The 19,952-nt window shown below is 51.2% G+C and overlaps 6 protein-coding genes across 6 annotated transcripts; 3 read left to right on the top strand and 3 right to left on the bottom strand.

The window, feature by feature from the left end:
* Window positions 1–553: 553 nt before the first annotated feature.
* K452DRAFT_315586 (uncharacterized protein) lies at window positions 554–1,522 on the bottom strand (the record flags this gene model as incomplete). The annotated part of the gene is made up of 3 exons (XM_033543874.1): window positions 554–1,089; window positions 1,155–1,263; window positions 1,312–1,522. The coding sequence occupies 3 exons, from the start codon at window positions 1,520–1,522 to the stop codon at window positions 621–623; spliced, it is 789 nt and encodes a 262-aa protein (XP_033401023.1). The 3' UTR covers window positions 554–620.
* A 22-nt stretch (window positions 1,523–1,544) lies between these two features.
* Window positions 1,545–2,519, bottom strand: K452DRAFT_283673 (uncharacterized protein). Its single transcript, XM_033539814.1, has one exon. It carries the CDS (start codon window positions 2,491–2,493, stop codon window positions 1,678–1,680), a length of 816 nt encoding a protein of 271 aa, XP_033401022.1. The 5' UTR covers window positions 2,494–2,519; the 3' UTR covers window positions 1,545–1,677.
* Window positions 2,520–2,829: 310 nt separating this feature from the next.
* K452DRAFT_211043 (uncharacterized protein) lies at window positions 2,830–4,082 on the top strand (the record flags this gene model as incomplete). The annotated part of the gene is made up of 4 exons (XM_033536176.1): window positions 2,830–2,965; window positions 3,018–3,314; window positions 3,368–3,692; window positions 3,743–4,082. Coding segments are annotated over 4 exons (1,098 nt in total), but the record flags the coding sequence as incomplete, so codon positions are not given.
* A 772-nt stretch (window positions 4,083–4,854) lies between these two features.
* Window positions 4,855–16,614, top strand: K452DRAFT_243204 (uncharacterized protein). The gene is made up of 7 exons (XM_033537899.1): window positions 4,855–5,221; window positions 5,275–5,834; window positions 5,960–7,870; window positions 7,920–11,562; window positions 11,639–13,864; window positions 13,918–14,185; window positions 14,236–16,614. The coding sequence occupies exons 1-7, from the start codon at window positions 4,885–4,887 to the stop codon at window positions 16,487–16,489; spliced, it is 11,199 nt and encodes a 3,732-aa protein (XP_033401020.1). The 5' UTR covers window positions 4,855–4,884; the 3' UTR covers window positions 16,490–16,614.
* Window positions 16,615–17,040: 426 nt separating this feature from the next.
* K452DRAFT_264207 (uncharacterized protein) lies at window positions 17,041–18,880 on the bottom strand (the record flags this gene model as incomplete). Its single annotated transcript, XM_033538678.1, has 2 exons — window positions 17,041–17,836; window positions 17,891–18,880. The coding sequence occupies 2 exons, from the start codon at window positions 18,878–18,880 to the stop codon at window positions 17,066–17,068; spliced, it is 1,761 nt and encodes a 586-aa protein (XP_033401019.1). The 3' UTR covers window positions 17,041–17,065.
* Window positions 18,881–19,002: 122 nt separating this feature from the next.
* On the top strand, window positions 19,003–19,740 carry K452DRAFT_305349 (uncharacterized protein; the record flags this gene model as incomplete). The annotated part of the gene is made up of 1 exon (XM_033542893.1): window positions 19,003–19,740. The coding sequence occupies one exon, from the start codon at window positions 19,003–19,005 to the stop codon at window positions 19,738–19,740; it is 738 nt and encodes a 245-aa protein (XP_033401018.1).
* Window positions 19,741–19,952: the final 212 nt, after the last annotated feature.

The raw sequence follows: 19,952 nt of genomic DNA, 5'->3' as shown, positions 1-19,952 counted from the left end.
CGGGGGTCTGACTATGCGTGGGGCACAAGACATCATAATTGCATAGCCAGACTTTAACTATCTACAAAAGAAATACTCGTGAAACATGTTAAACTTTAGGAGAAGCCTTGCCTCGACCATGCCATGGATATGTCGCATCAATATAGCTACCACGCTAAAATCTGACTGCTTTCAGCGCTACGCTTCTCCATTACTTTTCTAGTTGCTCCATGCGCCCAATGCTCAGCACCTTCCCGTCCTGCAGTGCAACGCCGTAGCTCCTCGATCGTGGAACATTCGGCAAAAGTAATAGGCTCACACCCCTGCACCATGCCAGCGCCGGAACCGATGATGCGAGGCATATGCATGTTGACGCAGGCTCTGCACACAATGACGACAAAGAGCTTACTAGCAAGTGTTCCATCACCTCCTGCACGCTGATACTGGACCGATCCTCAAGCGCGACTGGAAAACTTAATCTGAACTTCTGATAACTATTCTCGATGGTGCACCACAGCTGTACGACAGGTGTCGGGTCGCTCCCAACGACGTGCTCCTGCTCAGCAAACTGGATGCCAAGAGATGCTATTCTCCAAACTCCCCGTTATCTAAATATTCAAAGTCATCTGTTCATAAGAGAACTAGCAAGCCCCTTTCAAAACCTCGACGCAAGACTCATGTCCCTCTGCCTCGGCAAGCTCCAAAGCAGACCTCCCATCCACGGCTCGAAAACTAGCATCCGCCCCCCGTTCGAGCAAAATCTTGACTACTTCTGTCTGCCCCCTCCATGCCGCTTCACAAAGCGCACTTTTGGCGTCTGGTCTGGGCTCATCATCGAAAATGTTGTCTGGAATCTCATCGATAGGTGCTCCTCGGTCCAGCAAGAAAACGAGCACGTCGGTGCGTCCGGTGTAAGCTGCTCTTTGCAGCGCGGAAGACCCCTTTAGCTTTGCGCCAGCATTCAAGAGCGCTTCAATCACCGGGATCGAAGACCAACAAACAGCCACTTCAAGCGATCTCCAGCCGAAAATGTCAAAGTTTGCATTGGGATCGGCACCGTGAGAAAGCAGAAATTGGACCAGATCCAAGTTATCTTCTCTCACGGCCAAGCTGCACGAGATGTCAAAAACATTTTCTTGAAGACCATGTAAGGGTGCCTAAGCAAAGCGGCTTACACAAGAGCGTCTCCAGCATGGCCGAGGTTGGAACTAACGTTCCAGCCACGAGCAACCAGTGCCTTGAAGATGTCTTTGTGATTCTCCCGCACGGCAACTTCTAGTGGGCCTGTGGAAAGAATTAGCCGGAATTTTTACGCTGATACGATGCGCTTACCAGGCCCAATCCAAGCGCCATTGTCGAAGAGCAGTTCGAGTGCCGCGGGATGATTACAGCGCGCGGCGGCATGATGTGCGGCTTGCATTGCCGGCGTCGACGGGACCGAGCTGTTCTGCCCGAGTCGGGGATTTTGTGCTCTTTCGAGCTCAAGGAGGCGACGAAGCCTGTCCAGGTCGTTGGTTTCAGCAGCGCTAACGAAGTCGTCCATTGTGATTGCAATTGCGACGTAGTGGAGAAACGGGCAAAGAATTTGCTTATAAACTGGTACACAATTTTGGCCCCCATGCGGCAGATTTATGTAGCGCGCGCTCACGAACATTCCCCGGGTAACAACACAGTGAAGCGAGACAGGATTTTGCCTACCTAAGCCAACAGTCTCCCACCATCCGTACTAACCTTGCTACCCGTAGCAAAGCGATCCTTCATCAGATAGATGTACGCCTCAGCAACGTCCTCCGGTCTACCCATGCAGCCCACCGTCGTCTTTTCCGCAGCCTTGTCAAAGGCGCTCTGCAACTCGCTTTCCGGCAGCAACGACTCCCAAGACTCCGTCTTCACCGCGCCCGGCGCCACTATGTTCACCCGCAGAGGCTTCAGATCGACCACAAGGGCGCGCACCATTCCATCGAGCGCAGAGCCGTACGCTGCGGGGATTGCCCACCCCGCCGCCGGTTGTTCGGTGTTCACGCCACCGGTGAAGGTGATGCTGCTGCCAGGCCCCGAGACCATGTATGCCGGGGCCAGCTTGGCAATCACCAGCGGGCCTAGGAAACGTACCGCGCCGGCAGCTTGCACGGCGGCCACAGTCGTGTCGCGTATGTTCGCCAGGGACAGCCGGTCGCCGGCCGTGAAGACGACGTGATTCAGCTTGCGCGTGCCGTCGTCGGTGGCAGCGTCCAGAAGGGCCGTGACATTGGTCTCGAGCGCGTCAGCAGTCGAGAGGTCACACACGTAGCCGTCGATGCGTTGCTGCTGTTGTTCTTCATCTTGTTTCTGCTCGGGATAGCTGGTACGCAGACGCTGGATGGCGTTAGATAGTTTGCTGGCAGTGCTACCGCTAAGGAAGACAGAGGCGCCGTTCTCGATGCATGCTTCGGCGACAGCAAAGCCAATGCCTGATGTTCCGCCCAGGATGAGCACGTGGTGGTTGAGCAACTTGGAGGTGTATTTTGAGGCCATGACCGATACTGACGTAAGCTAGAGAGAGGTTGGTTTGAAGAGCCCACTGGAAGAGGGTGAGCGGCATTTTATCCTCCGGCTGCTAGCTGCAGTGTAACGTGAGGCTGTGACATTCAAGGGACCCCCTGTCTTTGTCCCGCGCTCCCGCTTCGGACCCGCGGCGGCCCGCTACCCCTGCTCAAGATCGGTTAACAATATCAAGGCTGATCGATTAGAACCGTATGTAAAAGAATATTGCGTAGCAACGTCCGGCTACCGTTATACACTCAGGTCTCTTTTGCATCTCCCTCGAAAATGATGAGCAATGAACCGCTCCCCGCTCCAGACCATACCAAGCGGAACTTTTTCCTGATCTCATGCGTTGTTCTCTGCGAGCCAATCTCGTCAACGATGCTCTTACCATTCGTATACTTTATGGTTAAGGATTTTGGATATGCGGAGGAGAAAATTGGCTCGCGGGCTGGAATTATCAGTATACAGCAACCCAATCGACCCTCAGTCAACTGCGCGCTGACACTCCTTAGCGTCTTGTTTTTTCGTTGTTCAGATGTTCTCTACCCCTCTCTGGAGCATGTGGTCAAACAGAGCAGGTCGGAAAGTGACACTCCTAACGGGCCTATTCTTCACCGCGGTCGGCATGGTTTTGTTCGGCCTGTCTCGTTCCTTAGTCAAAGCCATTCTGGCACGCTCCTTTTGCGGCCTTTTGAACGGCAACTTCCCGGTTGCCCGTACAATGGTCGGAGAGCTTGCCGAGAAATCAGGGACGGACAAAGGAAAGGCTTTCTCGCTCTTTGGCTTCACTCTTGCCGCAGGATGGTTGCGTAAGTGCATGACCCCTCACAATGGACAAGTGGATGCCATTGACTCTATACAGTTGGCCCAATGATCGGAGGTGGGCTCGCAAGGCCCGCAATCCAATTCGGGGTTTCGGGTCCAAAAGACGTCTTTGTTCATTTCCCTTACCTTTTGCCGTGTCTCTGTGGGGGACTCATCAACCTCGTTGTTTTCGTTGCAAGCTGGTGCTTATTGGAAGATACGAAACCAAGTCTCCCTAAAGATGTTCGGCCTAACTCAGCCGAAACCGATCCTCTACTTGACCCTGGCCAAGTGGAAGAAGCTGGCGCCGGTTGCACTCCTAATAGCGGCAGTCCCAGCGTGTCAAACCGGCGTGTCTATATTCTGTGCCTTGTGAGTGTATTGTAAGTGTCCCTATTGCAATATTTGGTTCAGCAGAGTCTAAAGCGTACAGGTTCTTCTTCACTCATGCCATCTTGTTCGACGAGCTCTTTTCACTCTTTACAGCATACAGTTTGTCATTTGAACCTGGAGATATTGCCTCGGCGCTGATTGTTTCGGGGCCTGCCATGTTGATTTCAATGCTAGGTTTTCCTCCGGTTCATAAGCGCGTCAGTTCACTGCAGCTCTATCGGTGGTCTTCTTTTGTTTTTGTGATTATATACCCTCTTTTTTCTCTTGTGCCTCATGTCAAGCATGCAGGCAATGGCTGGGTTTGGGCGAGCTTGGTGATATTGATCGCACTTCGATACTCGACTCTGGTGGTCTCTCTCACTAGCGTAAACATCCTGGTAAGTGCTGCCGGCCGGATAGAGTGACGCCCCGCTGATAACAAGGCCTAGATTAACGATTCCGTGGTCCCAAAAGAGCGCGCAATGGTTAATGGTCTTTCGCAGTCGATAGGCTCTCTTGCGAGGGCGGTGGGGCCAACGCTCGGCGGCTGCGTTTGGTCTTGGAGTTTGTCAAACGGGCTCGGTGCGCCTCTGGACTTTCATGCTTCCGTAAGCCAGCTGATGCAGTCAAGTTTATTGTACGAATGCTGACTCGGAAAGTTTATCCTTCTGGCCATCCTGGGCGCAGCTCAAGGAGCAATTGCGCTGTCAATCCCGAGACAGCAGGCAGCGTAGCGATTGGTGTGGTGTAAGCAGTTGTTGCAAGGGTATCGGCGATAGGCATGTCGGCGAGCAGGGATGTCGGCGAAATGCTTTCTTCTTTTTCAGATATGTAGGTACGTCGGGGCCCGGGCGCCGCCATCGCCGACAAGCGAACTTACATACGTCAGACCGGCACACCTTCCCCACACATTCACTGCTCCACCACGTTGATTATCCTCCTATGCATGCGCCATGCCTTCTCGAGTACCACGTCGGCGCACCCTAGCACGGGGCGGACCGCCGCCGCCCGAACACTCCCGCGACTGGTGCTGGTCGTTGCACTCGATCACGGGTTTGCGAGCATGGAATCTATAAAAAAAGATTTCTTATGCTACGTTGAACCAAGAATCACATTGTTTTGACTGTCCTTCAATTATTCAGATGAGCTTTCGTCACTATGGCGCACACAGAGACCGCAGAGAATGATGTTGCCATCGTTGGCATGGCTTGCAGGGTTCCAGGCGCGGATTCCTCCTCCAAACTTTGGGACATACTGGCAAGCTCGAAAGACGTTCAGAAAGAGATTACCCGCTTCAACGGGGATGGGTTTTACGCGCCGGACGGAGGACCCCGGAAAGGCTTGACAAACGTCAAACAATCCTACTTCATCGATGGAGATGTAGATTGCTTCGACAACAACTTTTTCGAACTATCTCCGCTGGAGGCCAATGCCATGGATCCCCAGCAGCGTCTGCTCCTGGAGGTTACCTACGAAGCAGTCGAAAACGCCGGTATCCCATTGGACAATTTCCGAGGAACAGACACGGCTGTCTTTGCTGGTGCGTGCTAGCCATTACATTTAACACGGGTGTTACTAAAAGGTTATTGTTAGCTACCACAAGTGGGGATTATGCTGTCAATACGTTGCGTGACATCAATGCGACTCAAAAGTACACGTCCACCGGAACGTCGAATGCTATCATGGCGAATCGACTGAGCTACTTCTTCGATCTTCACGGCCCCAGCCTGTTAATCGACACTGCTTGCTCGTCCACAATGGTTGCCTTGCACTACGCCGTATCTTCTCTGAAATCAGGCGAGGCGGGTATGGCCGTTGTCTGTGGCGTCAATCTTATCCTCAACCCAGACATGTTCGTGCATATGTCTGAGCTGGGGTTTCTTAGCCCCTCTGGACGCTGTCGAAGCTTTGATGCTTCTGGCGATGGTTATGCTCGTGCTGAGGGAGTGATTTCCCTTCTGTTGAAGCCTCTCCACCGAGCTCGCCAAGATGGCGACCCTATACGTGCAGTGATCAAAGGGACCAGACTGAATCAAAACGGGAAGACACAAGGGATCACTCTTCCATCCACCGAAGAGCAAAAAGCCAACTTAGATGCTCTCTACCACAACTGTGGTATCGACCCGGCCGAAATCCAATACCTTGAAGCTCACGTAGGTTTCCGGTCTTTGCATAGCTCCTTTTGAAGTTCATGCACATCCTTTTTCATTGCGCACCTAGGCTTCGACTCAATTCGCATGTCTTTTAGCTTCTCTTTCACTGTACTGATGATCGGCAGGGTACTGGAACTGCCGCTGGCGATCCCCTCGAATTAGGCGCCATTAACGCCGTGTTTGCACCGTCGCATAAAATTCAGAAGCTTGTGGTTGGGTCTGTGAAATCCAATATCGGACATCTGGAGTCTTGCGCCGCGCTTGCTGGAATCGCCAAAACCGTCGAATGTCTGGAACGAGGCCTCATACCTCCTCAGATGCACTTCGAAAAACCTAATCCAAAGATAAACTTCTCGAACATTGAGATTCCGACAAGCGTTCTTCCATGGCCTACGTCTAAAAATGGCGTCCGGAGGGCAGGCATCAACTCGTTTGGCTTTGGCGGAACGAACGGTCATGCAGTGCTCGAGTACGTGCCGGGAAAAGCTGATAGCCTCATGCCGAACATGCGTCCCCGGCTGTTCAAGGTATCTGCCGCGAACGATTCGTCTTTGACCCTAATGGCAGCCTCCTATGCGAAATATATCGAATCTGGGCAACCCGATCTGAATGACCTGGCCCACACACTTCTCGCACGACGGACAACTCTGAAGAAATCCATGTTTCTTGTCGCCTCCAGCTCAGAGGAGCTAGTCGGAAAACTCAAGGATCAAGGAATCCCTCGCATAACGAGATCTAGAGAATCTAAACCCAAGATTGGCTTTGTTTTCACAGGTCAAGGAGCCCAGTGGGCGACCATGGGTAGCCAGCTGTTGAAGGAAAGTCCAATTTTCCTCTCTACAGTCTCCGAATGCGACCAGGTCCTCCAGGCCCTACCTGACGCTCCCAATTGGCGTGCAATTGAAGAACTGGCCAAAGCAAAGGACACGAGTAGGGTTAGCATATCCAGTCTCTCACAGCCGCTGTGTACGATTCTGCAGATAGGCCTGGTGGAGTTGTGGAAATCCTGGGGCATCAAACCGTGCGCTGTCGTTGGACATTCTTCTGGCGAGGTGGCTGCGGCATATGCAGCGGGCATCCTATCCCTTGCTGATGCTGTTATTGTCGCCTTCTACCGTGGTCTTTACTTGGGGACGCCATCCCCTGCACTGTCGACAAAGAAGGGAGCTATGTGCGCAATTGGTCTGAATGAGATCAATTGTCGTATAATCCTCGAGAAGTACCCTGGACGCGCATGTTTGGCAGCTGTGAACTCTCCCAGTAGCTGTACACTCTCGGGCGACGAAGATGCTATTTCAGCAATTGCCGAGAGCTGTGAAGCAGATGGCACCTTCTGCAGGATGCTTCGAGTGGACATGGCTTACCATTCTCACCACATGCTGCCACTGGCGCCAGTGTACGAGAATGCCATGACCATGGCCGGAGTTTCTCCTACATCACCGCCCGAGGGAACATCCGCCGCGATGTTCTCATCGGTGTATGGCGGCCGAATCAATCCCAAATCATGCATTCCGGCATATTGGAAGGAAAATATGACCTCAACTGTCCAGTTCACGGCTGCGATCCGCGAGATGATGCTCCAAGAACACGTCGATGTTCTTGTGGAGCTAGGGCCCCATCCCGCCCTAAAAGGCCCTGTTTCAGATACGATCGCTGATTTGGGTCAGGCAGAGTTACCTTACTTTGCTTCGTGCTTCCGTGGAAAACCTGACATGGTTGCCCTTTTGGAGTCAGTGGGACAAATGATCGCTACGAACATGCCTATCGATGCTGCTAGAATCAATGCAAAAGAAGAGGCACATGGTTCCAAACACGCATACCGCACCGGTCGAGTCCTCACTGATCTTCCGAAGTATGAATGGGATCATTCCAGCTCGTTCTGGGCCGAATCACGTATCAGTCGCAATATTCGCTTTCGCCATTTTCCCCGGCACGAGCTCCTTGGCTCTCGGATTGCTGAGGATACTGCTTTGTGTATGGGATGGAGTAATATCCTGAACAAGAAGGAGATTCCTTGGCTTGAACAAATTATTCAGGTTCGCTATTTCACTCATTTTTTGGATCACCTTACTTACACCTTCTTAGGAAACCAAGGACGCTTACCTTACTCCAAGTCTCTTCCTCCTGGATGCATGGGAAGCAGCGCGTCAGATAAATGTTGTCAAACGTTTCAACAGACCTATCATCCAACTGAAGGAGGTTACCATTGAGAACCAACTTCCTTTATCCTGGTTCAGAGGCGAGGAAGCTTCTGTCGAGCTGCACTTCGCCTTTCGGAGCCACGATAAAGCTCCGGGCGGAGAATTTGAACTATCTGCGCTCTCTCCAAAGTCTGACGACAGCTGGGTCAGGCTCTGCACTGGGACCATGCAATTCCTTGAAAAAGCTACGCAGCCACAGGGCTTCCAGAAACGGGTTGTTCATGACACCAAGCTCCAGCACTATCTCAAATCTTTTGAGGTTGTCGATACCAGCCTGATTCACGACTTCGGCATGGATGATTCGAGTGCCCGTGGTCGGCTTCAGGTCAGTGTGAACGACAAATACCAATTGGACCCTGCAGCTTTCAGCACATTGTTGCAAGTCGAAAAACTCATGATGCTTAAATCTGGACTGCCTGGCGAATATCAGCTGCGGACCGTCAGTTCCGTAGAAACTGAGATTGGTCCTTCCTCATGGAATGACCCGCGATTCCTCATCAACGCTGTCGAAATGGGTTCCGTAGCAGGCATGCTAGATCTCTCATTTGGGGATTCCGATGGCAACTATATCGCCTTCCGTGGCATGGGGTTCGAAATCGAAGAGCAGACCCAACCGAAGCCTCTTCTGGAGTCGCTATTTTTCAAGCCACAACTCCTCCATGACATAGCGTCACCTCTTTTTTCGGCCGGCCGTGAAGGTGTCCCGGCGAACATGAAGATATCCGAGCTGATGCTTCTGCTAACGCACAAATGGCCTAGCGGCGATGTGGCTCTTGTGAATATGGAGCCTACCACAGTTGACGCGATAGTATCCTCCACCCCAGGTCTCCAGCAGAAGGAAAGGCCGCGTTTGCGGTCTTTGACTATTGTTGGAAGCTATCAAGGACCAGAAAACCCACGGATCCGTGTGGTGGAGGGTCTGGATTCGAAATCGAAGTTTCATATGATGTTTGGAACTATGGAAAAGCTTCGGCACTCGGTTTCGATGCTTCTGTCATCCGGTTTATTATGCGTCCAATTCGACTCCGCTGAGGAACGTGCTTCATTCGCCGAGTACTTCGACCTCGTTTGTGACATTGAAGGATTGACACCGAAGAACTGGATCCTGGGTCGTCTCAAATTTTCAAGAAGTTCTATGGCATCACGAAAACTAAAAGTCTTCTCCAACCCATCCATGAACGTTTCTGCGCTATCGAAGTCTCTTCATTTCGATCATGCTCCACTACCAAGCCGGGAGGTTGATAGCGTCATGCTCCGCGATTCCGGCAGTTCAAATGACAAGCCGCGGAGTATTATTGTGTTGGACTGCGGTGCAGGATCCATTCTTGCGACCAAGTCGGCGAACGAATGGCTCTCGTGGCTTCAATGGACTGTTGAGGATACTGAGACACTCTTATGGGTTAATCAGCAAGAAGACACACAGCCATTTGCAAACGTTGCTGGCAGCTTCATACGCACCCTGCGTTCGGAGTATCCAGCTTTGAAGGCTGCAAGTCTTGTGATCAAAGACCGTCTTCACTCGGATTCCTTTGCAGATGTCGTATCCGAGGTCTATACTTGCTTGGACGACGGAAATCCCGAAGTGGAACTGGTGTTCCGGGATGGAACGCTCCAGTGCCTGCGGTATATGCCAGATGATCAGCTCAATGCCTCCGTTGGGCGTGTTCCCCCCGTGAGCACCCAGCAGAGTCTGATCGATAATGAATATCGCATCGCATCAGCCGGAAGCCGCCGCACTGGTTTACTCTTAGGCCCTCCGGCTATCCGACACAGTTTGGCTGTGGACTCCGTGGTGGTTGAGACGCAAGCATCATCTATCGATTTTTCAGATGCTGTGGCATTTCAGGACCTCAGCTATGTGGGCAGGACTGGCACTGGATTTGGCCTGTTCTTTGCCGGCATTGTCGTTGCAACCAACTCTCCCGAATTTGAGCAAGGCACTTCGGTTGTCGGCTGGTCACGCGGCGCACATCGATCATCTATTGAGGTTCATGATACACGCCTCCTTACAATTCCCGAAGGATTGTCTGCTGCAGATGCGGTTACATATTTCGCCGCATGCGCAACAGCATTTGCCGTAATTGATGGAGCAGCTCGCGCTCGACCCGGCGACTCTTTCAATTTGCATAACTATGGGCTTGTTGCCACAGCGATCGAAAAAGTATGCCAAGAGTTCGGGGCAACTTTGTCAAAGGCCAGTTTGGCATCCTCGGACTTTTTAATCACCTTCGACGGAGCTAGAGGCCTGACATTCAACGGACGGCGGGTCTCTGTTTGCCACTATCTCGAGACCACCAGCCGACCACCACTCTTGTCCCCTCTATTCCAAAGCTTGCTAAAAGACTCCAACTCTCGGTCTTTGCTATCCGAAACGACTACTTTCACATTACCAGAACTGCAATCTGCTTTCAACGAAGGAGCTATCCGGCCTCTACAGAGCGTTGTCCTTCACTCTGGCAAAGAAAAGGTGCATAACGTAACAGTAGACTATACACCTGCACCCCAACTATTTACAGATGACGGCGCTTACATCCTCCTTGGCGGAATGGGCGGATTGGGTCGACACCTGGCGACGTGGATGGTCATGAACGGAGCCAAGAACATCGTCACCATCAGCAGAAGCGGCCTTTCGAGTGCGGATGCAAAACAATCAGCGCAGACTGTGGAAGAACTTGGTGGCCGTATAGTGGCTTTCTCGGTGGATGTGACAAACTCCCAGGCCCTGGACGATGTTATCTGCAAAGTTCGTCAGCAACACAAAATTCGCGGCTGCCTCAACCTGGCAATGGTCCTCCAGGATGCCCCGTTCATGAAGATGACCCCAGAGATGTGGGATCGTGCCCTGAGACTCAAGGTAGATGGTTCATGGAACCTGCACCAGTCCACTTTGAAAGATGATCTGGACTTCTTCATTCTCTTTTCCTCAATTGCCTCCATCACCGGTAATCGTTCCCAAACAAACTATGCAACTGGAAACGCATTCCAGAATGCTCTCGCAACTTATCGGCGCTCTATCGGTCTGCCTGGCGTTTCCATCGCACTGGGATCAATAAGCGAGATTGGTGTCCTGGCTAATGATCGAACCCTCCTCACCTACTTCATGCAGATGGGACATGCGTATATCGGGCCGGAAGAGTTGGAAAAGGTCATGGAAGCTGCCATCTACGAGTCACACAGGCATAACGGCCCTCCTATAATTTGTTTAGGTTTCGAGATGTTCGAGGCCCTTGACGGCATTATTCAGAAGAAGCCAGAACAGAATCAGCTTTTCTGGACAGACTTTCCGGAGTTCAGCCATCTGCTTGATCACAAGCTGAGCAACTCCGAGGCAGCTACCGAGTCGCTGAAGGAAAGGCTGCACACTTTGGGCCCGGATGAGGCGCAGAACGTCCTTACCGAACACTTCCTGCAATGTCTAGGAAGCCTTCTGGGATATGATGTCAAGGACTTCGATCCTGAATCATCCATTGCAGTTTACGGCCTGGATTCCCTCAACGCAATGTCGTGCAGATATTGGTTCTTCCAAAGTAAGTACACTCAAATTAATTACTCATGACCAATTGCGTCTCGTTTTCTTGCATTACAGGGGCTTATCATATGCAGATCTTGCTGTTGACGTACCCGTGTTCGACGTACTTGGATGTAAGTCAATTCACGCTCTTGTATCGAGAGTCATCCAAAAGCTCCGGGACAGCCAAGATGGACCCAAGGACAGCATCATCCCGCAACCCATTTCAAATCATGATCTGGAATATAGGCCGTTGTCTCACTCCCAACGCCGTCTCTGGTTCCTGCACAAGTACCTTCCGGACAAAACAGTTTACAATCTTCTGTTAGTGTGTCATATCCAAGGAATCGTCAACATACCTTTCTTCAAAAAGGCATGGTCAGTTCTTCTGACGCGTCACGAAGCTCTTCGCTCTCGCCTTGTGGATACGGATAAAGGTTTACAGCAAATTCCAATGGCACTTGAAGAGTTTCCGATTACCGATGTCACTGCAAAAGAAGAAGACCATCAGTCCGTTGTCGAGGAAATAACTGCAGTTGCCCGGTCACACGAGTTTGACATTGAAAATGGAGAGCTTGTCCGAGCTTGGCTGTTGCAATCGCCGCTTGGTTGGAGTTTCTTCTTAACATCGCATCATCTCGCTTGGGACCGTTCGTCTGCTCCGACGATCTTTGCCGAGACAACAAGTATCTACAAGGCCCTGGTAGCCGGCCAGCCCGCAGATTCCGCTTTGGTTCCGCTGAAGTTGCAATTCATTGACTACACTTTGTGGCAAGAAAAGTGCCTAGAGACTCCTCAGTTCATAAATCCTCTCGTAAGTTACTGGAAAAATCAGCTGAGCGGTATCCCCGAATCTGTTTCTCTTCTTCCAATGGCATTGAAAGACAAGCGGCCCGTTGTGAAGCAGCTCCAAACGGACCAGGTCTCTCTAGTCTTCGACTCGGGCCTTGGTCAAGCCATCAAGCGTTTTTGTGCGCAACGTGCGGTGACGCCCTTCATGTTCATGGCTTCAAGCTTGAGCGCACTAGTGCACCGACTTACCGGGGACGAAGACGTAGTGATTGGAATAGCAGATGGAGACAGAGGACACCCTGCGTTTGACGAGTTGATTGGATTCACTGTCAACATGCTGCCGATCCGAAGCAGGACGGGTCCGTCAAGGCTCTTTTCTGCAATTCTCGAGGATTACCGGAAGTCTTGTCTGGAAGCATATGAGCACAGCGCCATGCCGCTCGACTTCCTTTTGTCACAACTCGATATCCCTCGGAGGACATCTCACAGTCCCGTTTTCCAGATGACCGTCAACTATCAGATGCACGGATCTTTCCCTCAGTATGATTACGGTGATTTCAAGTTTACCACATACGACCATTACAATGCCCGCCAGCAGACCGACTTCAGTTTGAACGTCGAGGAAACAGCCACCGAAGAGTTGGATTGCGTCTTTGAATTCGACACTGCTATTTATGACCGCCAAGGCATAGCAGACATGGCCGAGATCTACCGAACCTTCATTGGTAACATCATCGCTTCTGACGGGGAGCTTCCGCTGGACCAGATTGACCTTATGTCCGCCTCGGATCGAGATTATATTACAGACCACCTGGAACAAGCCCCAGATCGCGAACTGATCGAATCATGCAACCGATCCCTCTTCCCCGTCCTGTTTGAGAAGGCGGTATCGAGTCATCCTGACAAGACGGCTGTTATTGATGAGTCGCGCCATCTCACCTGGGGAGAAATGGACCTATTAACGAAGCGCATCGGCAATGATCTCCTTCGGGGCGGCGCAAGTCCCGGAGAGGCTATAGGTGTTTTTGCGGAGCCAAGCGCCGACCTCGTCCTCGCAGTCTGGGGTATTGTGCGGATTGGGTGCGCCTATGTACCAATCGATCCTGACTTTCCCGATGATCGTATTCTCTCCATGATGGACGACGTCGACATGCAGAGAGTCCTCGTTGACGGGCACAAGAATCGCGTTCAGCGCATGGTCTCTTGCGGGCTCAGACTTGCCAATATCTACGACATCAGCCAGACAACTGCATCAGACCGGAATGATGTATGCTCCACCTCAACTCCAAATATCAAGGAAACCGATTCATTCTGCTGTGTCTTTACCAGTGGCAGTACTGGGCGTCCGAAGGGTGTTTTCATCAGGCACGGCCAATTACGTTACCACCAAGAAGGCTACAACGCCACATTGAAAACAACTTCAGAAGATCGCATCCTTCTGGCCTCAGCAATGGTATTCGATTTGTCTCTATGTGCTATTTATGGCACTGTGCTGTACGGTGCAACCATGATTGTAGCGTCTAGGGAAGGTCAGTTGCTCCTCGGCAATAACCGTAATCTCATTACTGACAACACATGCCAGCTCGTTACTCTCCATCCAAAATGGTAGATTTGGTTATTGGCGAACAGATATCGAGCTGCATCTTTACCCCAACGCAACTGACGATTTTGCTGGCGGCTTCGAACCGGACGAAACTCCAAGAATGGACGTGCCTAAGAGCACTCGCCTTGGGTGGCGAGGCAATATCATCCCATCTCATGCGCGATATGTATGACTTGAAGCTACGGGACGCAGCGTTCTTCAACGTCTATGGGCCTAGTGAGACCACTGTATCCGCCTCGGTGGCAAGGTAAGCAGGCACAGATTGAGTGGTATTTGAACACAGCTAATACTAAAAAGGCTGACTCCAGAAGATGCTCATCGTGATGTCGGCCTGGCTCCTCCGCATTTCCCAGTTGTGCTTTACATTCTGGATGAGAGAGGAAACCGTACACCCGTTGGTGTTCCCGGAGAGTTGTGGATTGGTGGTGCAGGTGTGAGCAGCGGGTACGTGAAGCGTGATAGCCTTACTGAGCAGATGTTCCTCCCAAATTCTTTCAGCAAAAGTGGCCTCATCTACCGCACCGGAGACCAGTTTAGCCTAGATCGAAACGGTATACTGCATTACCAGGGACGAATTGGAGGAGACCGCCAGATTAAGATACGAGGAATGCGCATCGAACTCGGGGAGATTGAAACGGCCTTGTGGGACCTTTACGAGGATATTATCGGGAAGGAAACGCCACCCCTGGTGCACCTTGCTGTTGTGTACCATAAAAAAGGGAACACCGATGGCGTCCTAACCGCCTATCTGGCCATAGGAGACCTCCCTATGAGCATCTCACTCGAACGGTCACTAGGGAGTTACTTTACTTTTGGTTTGAAAACACGACTTCCGATCCATATGATTCCTAGCTCATATGTCTTCCTGGCGGACCTCCCGACAACGGTTTCCGGAAAGACTGACTACAAGACCATCAGCTCGTGGCCAGCGCCTCCACGAGTTGCGCTCGACTCAATGAGAGCTGGTGAAAAACCCGAGCTTACAAAGACCCAAGAAGGCATTGCTACCGTCTGGAAAAACGTCCTTGACATCGACGGAGACATTTTCGCCGACGACAACTTCTTCAGTCTTGGTGGTCATTCCCTCCTCCTGATGCGAGTACAGGCGGGAATCGAGAGTAAAATTGGTATCACACTTTCCCTTTCCGCCATGTTCGCAGAGCCAACCGTTCGAGGGATGGAGAAACTGTTGCAGTCTGGCCGAAAATATTTCGACCCATCCAGATATGACTGTAGTGACGACGACACTACGGAGTCTTCAAACGAGTCGTCAAATTCCTCATCACAGGACCAATTGAGCAGTATCTCATCTGGTTCTCAGAGTAGGACGGTCGACTGGAAGCAAGAAGCTATCCTGGATTCGCAGTTCGACTGGATTATTACAGACTTTCCCAACCGCCCACTTGAGGCCATCGCAATGACTGGTGCCTCTTCAATGGTCGGTGTCCACTTTCTGCATCAGGTTCTTACCACGACGCAAAACACGATTTACTGCTTGGCAGAAGATGCAGCATCCCGTAAGGAAGCACATGAGCGAGTTTTTTCCGCACTCAAAACCCATGGACTTTATGAGACTATACCGGATGGTGCAGAAGAAAGAATCATTGCTTTCCCGGGTAGTCTCACCCATGAGGCGCTCGGGTTGGCATCAGCCGAAGTAGCTATGATTGACGCCAAGGCTGGGGAAATTTACCATATGGATTCTGACGTCTCACTCCTCAAGAACTACGACGGATTGAGGGCGGGGAATGTCGGAGCTCTAAAGTTTCTAGTATCCCTAGCACACGGAAACGTCGGAAACTTCAAGGCAATCCACTACCTGTCAACTTGGGGTGTACCTCACTTGCAAGCATGGCTCGGGACCAAGATGTCCCAACCAGAGATCCTTCGGCATGAGCAAGAAATGTCTCACATGGAACCGGATGCGGATTGCGGGCTTGCGTATCTCAAGGCGCGCTGGGTGTGCGAGATGCTTCTCTATGAAACAGCGCGGCGCGGTCTTCCCGTGACAATCTACCGGTCAAGCATGTGCGGCAACTCCCCAAGTTCCGGGCTAGGCTTGAAGCGCACCGACATCAACCGGCGCATTCTCGAAGGCAGCCTGCAGACGGGCTTGGTACCGGACTTTGGCAGCGCGGACGGCGGCGGCATGAGCTGGATCACAAGCGATTTCCTGGCTGGCTCCATCGCCCACCTGTCGTTGCTTCATCGCGAGACGCGCCCCGTCGGACAGGCACGCATTTTCCACATTGTCGCTGACAACCACATTCCTTACGACGACTTGGCCAATATACTGCAGGTTTCGTATGGTGGGCAGAGGTTGCGGACTGCTTCGCCCGAAGAGTGGTTCTCAGCCATGCGCGCCACCGGGAATCCGGAAATGGCAATTCAAGCCGAAGTGTTGAGCGAATGGTGGCAGGCGGGTTGGCTCCCTTTCGCTTTGGATGCTTCCAAATCGCGTCGTGCCCTTAGCGAAGTATGGGACGGCAAGCCACCTGTTGTAGACAGGCAATTTCTTTTGAAGAGTGTAATTGGGGAGCCGAATTTCTAGATTGTTTCTTTTTGTTGGATTGGGATTTGCTTCGTTCCCTTTCTTTTATTCCCATTCTAATTCTTTTTAGTGTTCGTTTCGCTACCTTGTAAAATTGCGAGTTATGGTATACGACTTAGAGGGGCTTAATATTAGAGAGTATGTATAGATGTAAGATTAAAAGTATACCTATTGGGAAGTTTATTAGAGGTTTTTGATACAGAAATAATAAACCCAAAAAGGCACGCATATTTTTCTGACAACGAAAGAAAGTTACCATATTGGCAAAATTAACTAGAAGTTAACATTTCTAACTCTACTGTGAGGAAACTCGTAGGATAAGGATTATATAGGTTTTCCGCACAATTCATGCTTTTCTCCGGGTAATTTGAAGATGATTGGATGAAAGAAATCTACAGTGACGAAAAATATAATGTTGCCTTTTAACATGACTAAAGCCTAAAGGAATAATGAAGTACGCATAATTATAATCCTTACAAAAGAATAAGAAGGTCATCATTAAGAGAAACCAACGCTCACTTTTGGAACTGTCTCTGAGCATATGCCTACTGCGAAACTGCACGCCCTGCAATACTGCTAAACTAACCTCCAGGCCGAACATTGTTCCAATAACTCTTTCGATCCAGATTCATACATTGTTTGCACATCCTTGCAACTTAGGTGTAGGTCGTTGCGGATACGATCGCAAAACTTGCGCCCGAGCACGGGAAAAACCTCTGACATCCGTTCAAATACCAGCAGGACCAAGTCGATGTCGTTTCTGAAACTACGGTCGGTCGTGTAGTGCCATTGGATGAGGAGGACTCGGCTGCAAAGGCAGAGGATGGCCGAGAGGTGAGGGTTGACGAGGGTATTAGTGGCGATGCGAGAAGCGTCTTTGATCAGCTGAATGATGTCACGAGCGGCTGCTACGCAGAGTCTCCAGCTGGAGCGCGCTGGCAGAAAACTCTCGCTACTACTGCCATTGCTGCTGCCGCAGTATCTACCTGTACAAACTGAAGAAGCTGCACGATAGTGAAGCAGGATTGTGCTTCCATGTAGTATGGCGGTGAACCAAACGACTGTTTTGTAGTCGAGTGGGGAGGTGCAGGAGAGGTCTGTTGCAGTAAGGGGTAGACTGAGTCGAAAGCGGACAAGTATCGCATCGAGATCGTTGAATTCCTGATCAATCAAGTCTGCCTCGGATGCAGGATGTAATGAGAAGGAATGTTCTGCTATGCGGCCCATGATGATATATGCCTTGATGAGGTGATGTATCATAGGTACAGGCTTATCCAGGTCGTACTTTGAGGTGATGAGAGAGTTTAAAGAGCGGGTAAAGGGTACGGATTGAGCAGATTCGGAAGTCTAGATAGATTTAATTAGTACCATAATGGAAATACTGAAGACTGCGATGTTTACCAAAATTCCAGTTCCTCTGAACAGATCGTTATGAATAGGCAGGTTCACAAGAAATTGACGATCGTCAATGGCATGAGGTACGCCGCAGGGGAAATTTGTACCCCTGTCCACGATGAAAATCGTCCATATAGCCCTCCGACACTCCTCCGTCTCCCGAGCAGGCGCAGTCAGGCTTGGCGGATTGGCAACATCGATACGGTTGAAGCCGATTGAGCATGCCCGCTTCCAAGCGTCTCCCATCGTCCACCAGAGGCCTTGGGTATCGCCCGACACCATGGCTTGAAACATGATACAAGCAGCAGCTTGAACGAGTTGTGTAGACTTGGGATGTATTTTCTTAGAACGTTTATAGAGCTCTTTTGCCTTTGAGAACCAGTCGTCCTGACAAGCCTTTGTAGATGGGTCGGAATGCATGCTTGCCGCGATTGCAAGCACAGTGTAGACTAGGACGGCGGAAGGGTCTCCTGGCAGATTCTGGAAGTTGTATATTGTTTCTCGGAAGGATTTCTCGTGCAGACAAGGAACAAAGACATGAAAGTGGGAGAAGAACAAGTCGACGAGTTCGATGATGCGAGGAATTGAGGGAAGGCAAGTCGGCTCAGCAGACTGACTCTCGCCGTGTAAGGAATTCGGCCAGCTGATCACGTCGGTACTCGACCAATAGTCGGTGGAGGCAGGAAAAGACAGAACATCGTTCAGCCAATCGTTTGCAGGGTCTGGGGTGGATAAGGGGTGAGAAGATGGTGACCAGAAGTCGGCGGTGGTTGAGGGTTGTGGTGGGGAAAAGGCAGTAATGGTGGCAGTAGATATGCGGCGGGCAGAAGGAGCAGCCCACGGGCCGTGTACTCTCTCAGTGCGGCGCCAGGAGTTGTCGCTGTAGTGGCAAGGTTGATCCCATTTCTCGCACGATTCACAACGCGGGCGTGCTCCATCGCATCGTTTCTTGCGCGCCCGACAGGCGTCACAGACGGGTTTTCGGCGAGATTGCATCTTTCTTGTCGGGCGGGCGGGCGGGCGGGCGGCGCGCTGACCGCCATGTGGGGGATATTCATGTATATATGTATACGGCGTATGTCGGCGTATGCTGATTTGGAAAAGCAACCTCAGCCAAAATGATGGGTAGTAACCCCTCTGTCATTCAGCTCACCACGGCCGACGCCATCCCGCTAATCCTCATCCACGACGGCGGAGGGACGTGCACCCAATACTTCCGCCTCGCCAACCTCAACCGTCCAGTCTATGGAATTCACAACCCTCGTCATCTATCAGGCCGTGCTTGGGACGGTGGCATTCCAGAAATGGCCGCTGTCTACGCCGATCTCGTGCGTACTGTCGTACCCGATGGCCCAGTTCTTTTGGGGGGATGGTCTCTCGGCGGGGTTTTGGCGCTTGAAGTGGCACAGCGTCTGCCGTGTCACTCAGTCCAGGGTCTTGTCATGATCGACTCTGTCTTCCCTCAACGCCACCCCGCCGATACGCGACTCGTCGTTCCATACCGTCCAGCTTTCACAGAGGCACAATCGCTCCTATTCCAACGTGCTACCAACCGAGCTATGGACTTGTCCGCTGCTATGCTCGACCGCTGGCCTCCATCCGAGCCTCCACTTAATCAACCCCCGGCAGTCCTACTTCGTGCCACCGACCACTACACACCTGCCGAAGAAAATTACGTTACGAGAGTCGACATTCATCGCAACGAGCTGTTACTCGGCTGGGACCGATACTCTCCGTCTTTTATACAAGATGTTCTGTTTGTTCCGGGCCATCACTTCGCTATTTTTTCTCATACACACCTAGATCGTCTTAGTTATCAGTTAGACCAAGCCTGTCAGATGCTTACGCGGAAGTAGCCGGTAGTATAGCCTATAAAATTTTAGGAGTCTATATTAGATACGTACTTTTAGTCTATATAAAAATATAGTTCTATAAATATTATATTAGACGTATTATATTAGGTCCCATACTTTTAGCGCTACCGGGTAGTACCTATAACGAGGCCTCTTTAGCCTAGGCGTTGGAATTGCCTAGCGGGTGAATAGGTTCGAAGGGTTTACCTTAAAGG

Source organism: Aplosporella prunicola, assembly GCF_010093885.1.
Source record: "Aplosporella prunicola CBS 121167 unplaced genomic scaffold K452scaffold_4, whole genome shotgun sequence".
Taxonomy (NCBI): Eukaryota; Fungi; Ascomycota; class Dothideomycetes; order Botryosphaeriales; family Aplosporellaceae; genus Aplosporella; species Aplosporella prunicola.
The sequence above is the reverse complement of the archived record's forward strand: the minus strand, read 5'-3'. Positions and strand labels throughout refer to the sequence as shown.

What these genes read in the sequence shown, in the direction of transcription:
- K452DRAFT_283673 (XM_033539814.1), bottom strand. Translation starts at nt 2,493, where the DNA reads ATGGCCTCAAAATACACCTCCAAGTTGCTCAACCACCACGTGCTCATC.
- K452DRAFT_243204 (XM_033537899.1), top strand. Translation starts at nt 4,885, where the DNA reads ATGGCTTGCAGGGTTCCAGGCGCGGATTCCTCCTCCAAACTTTGGGAC. An exon ending in TCCAATACCTTGAAGCTCAC is followed by an intron (nt 5,835 to 5,959) that starts GTAGGTTTCCGG and finishes GATGATCGGCAG; the next exon opens with GGTACTGGAACTGCCGCTGG. An exon ending in CAGATATTGGTTCTTCCAAA is followed by an intron (nt 11,563 to 11,638) that starts GTAAGTACACTC and finishes TATCATATGCAG; the next exon opens with ATCTTGCTGTTGACGTACCC.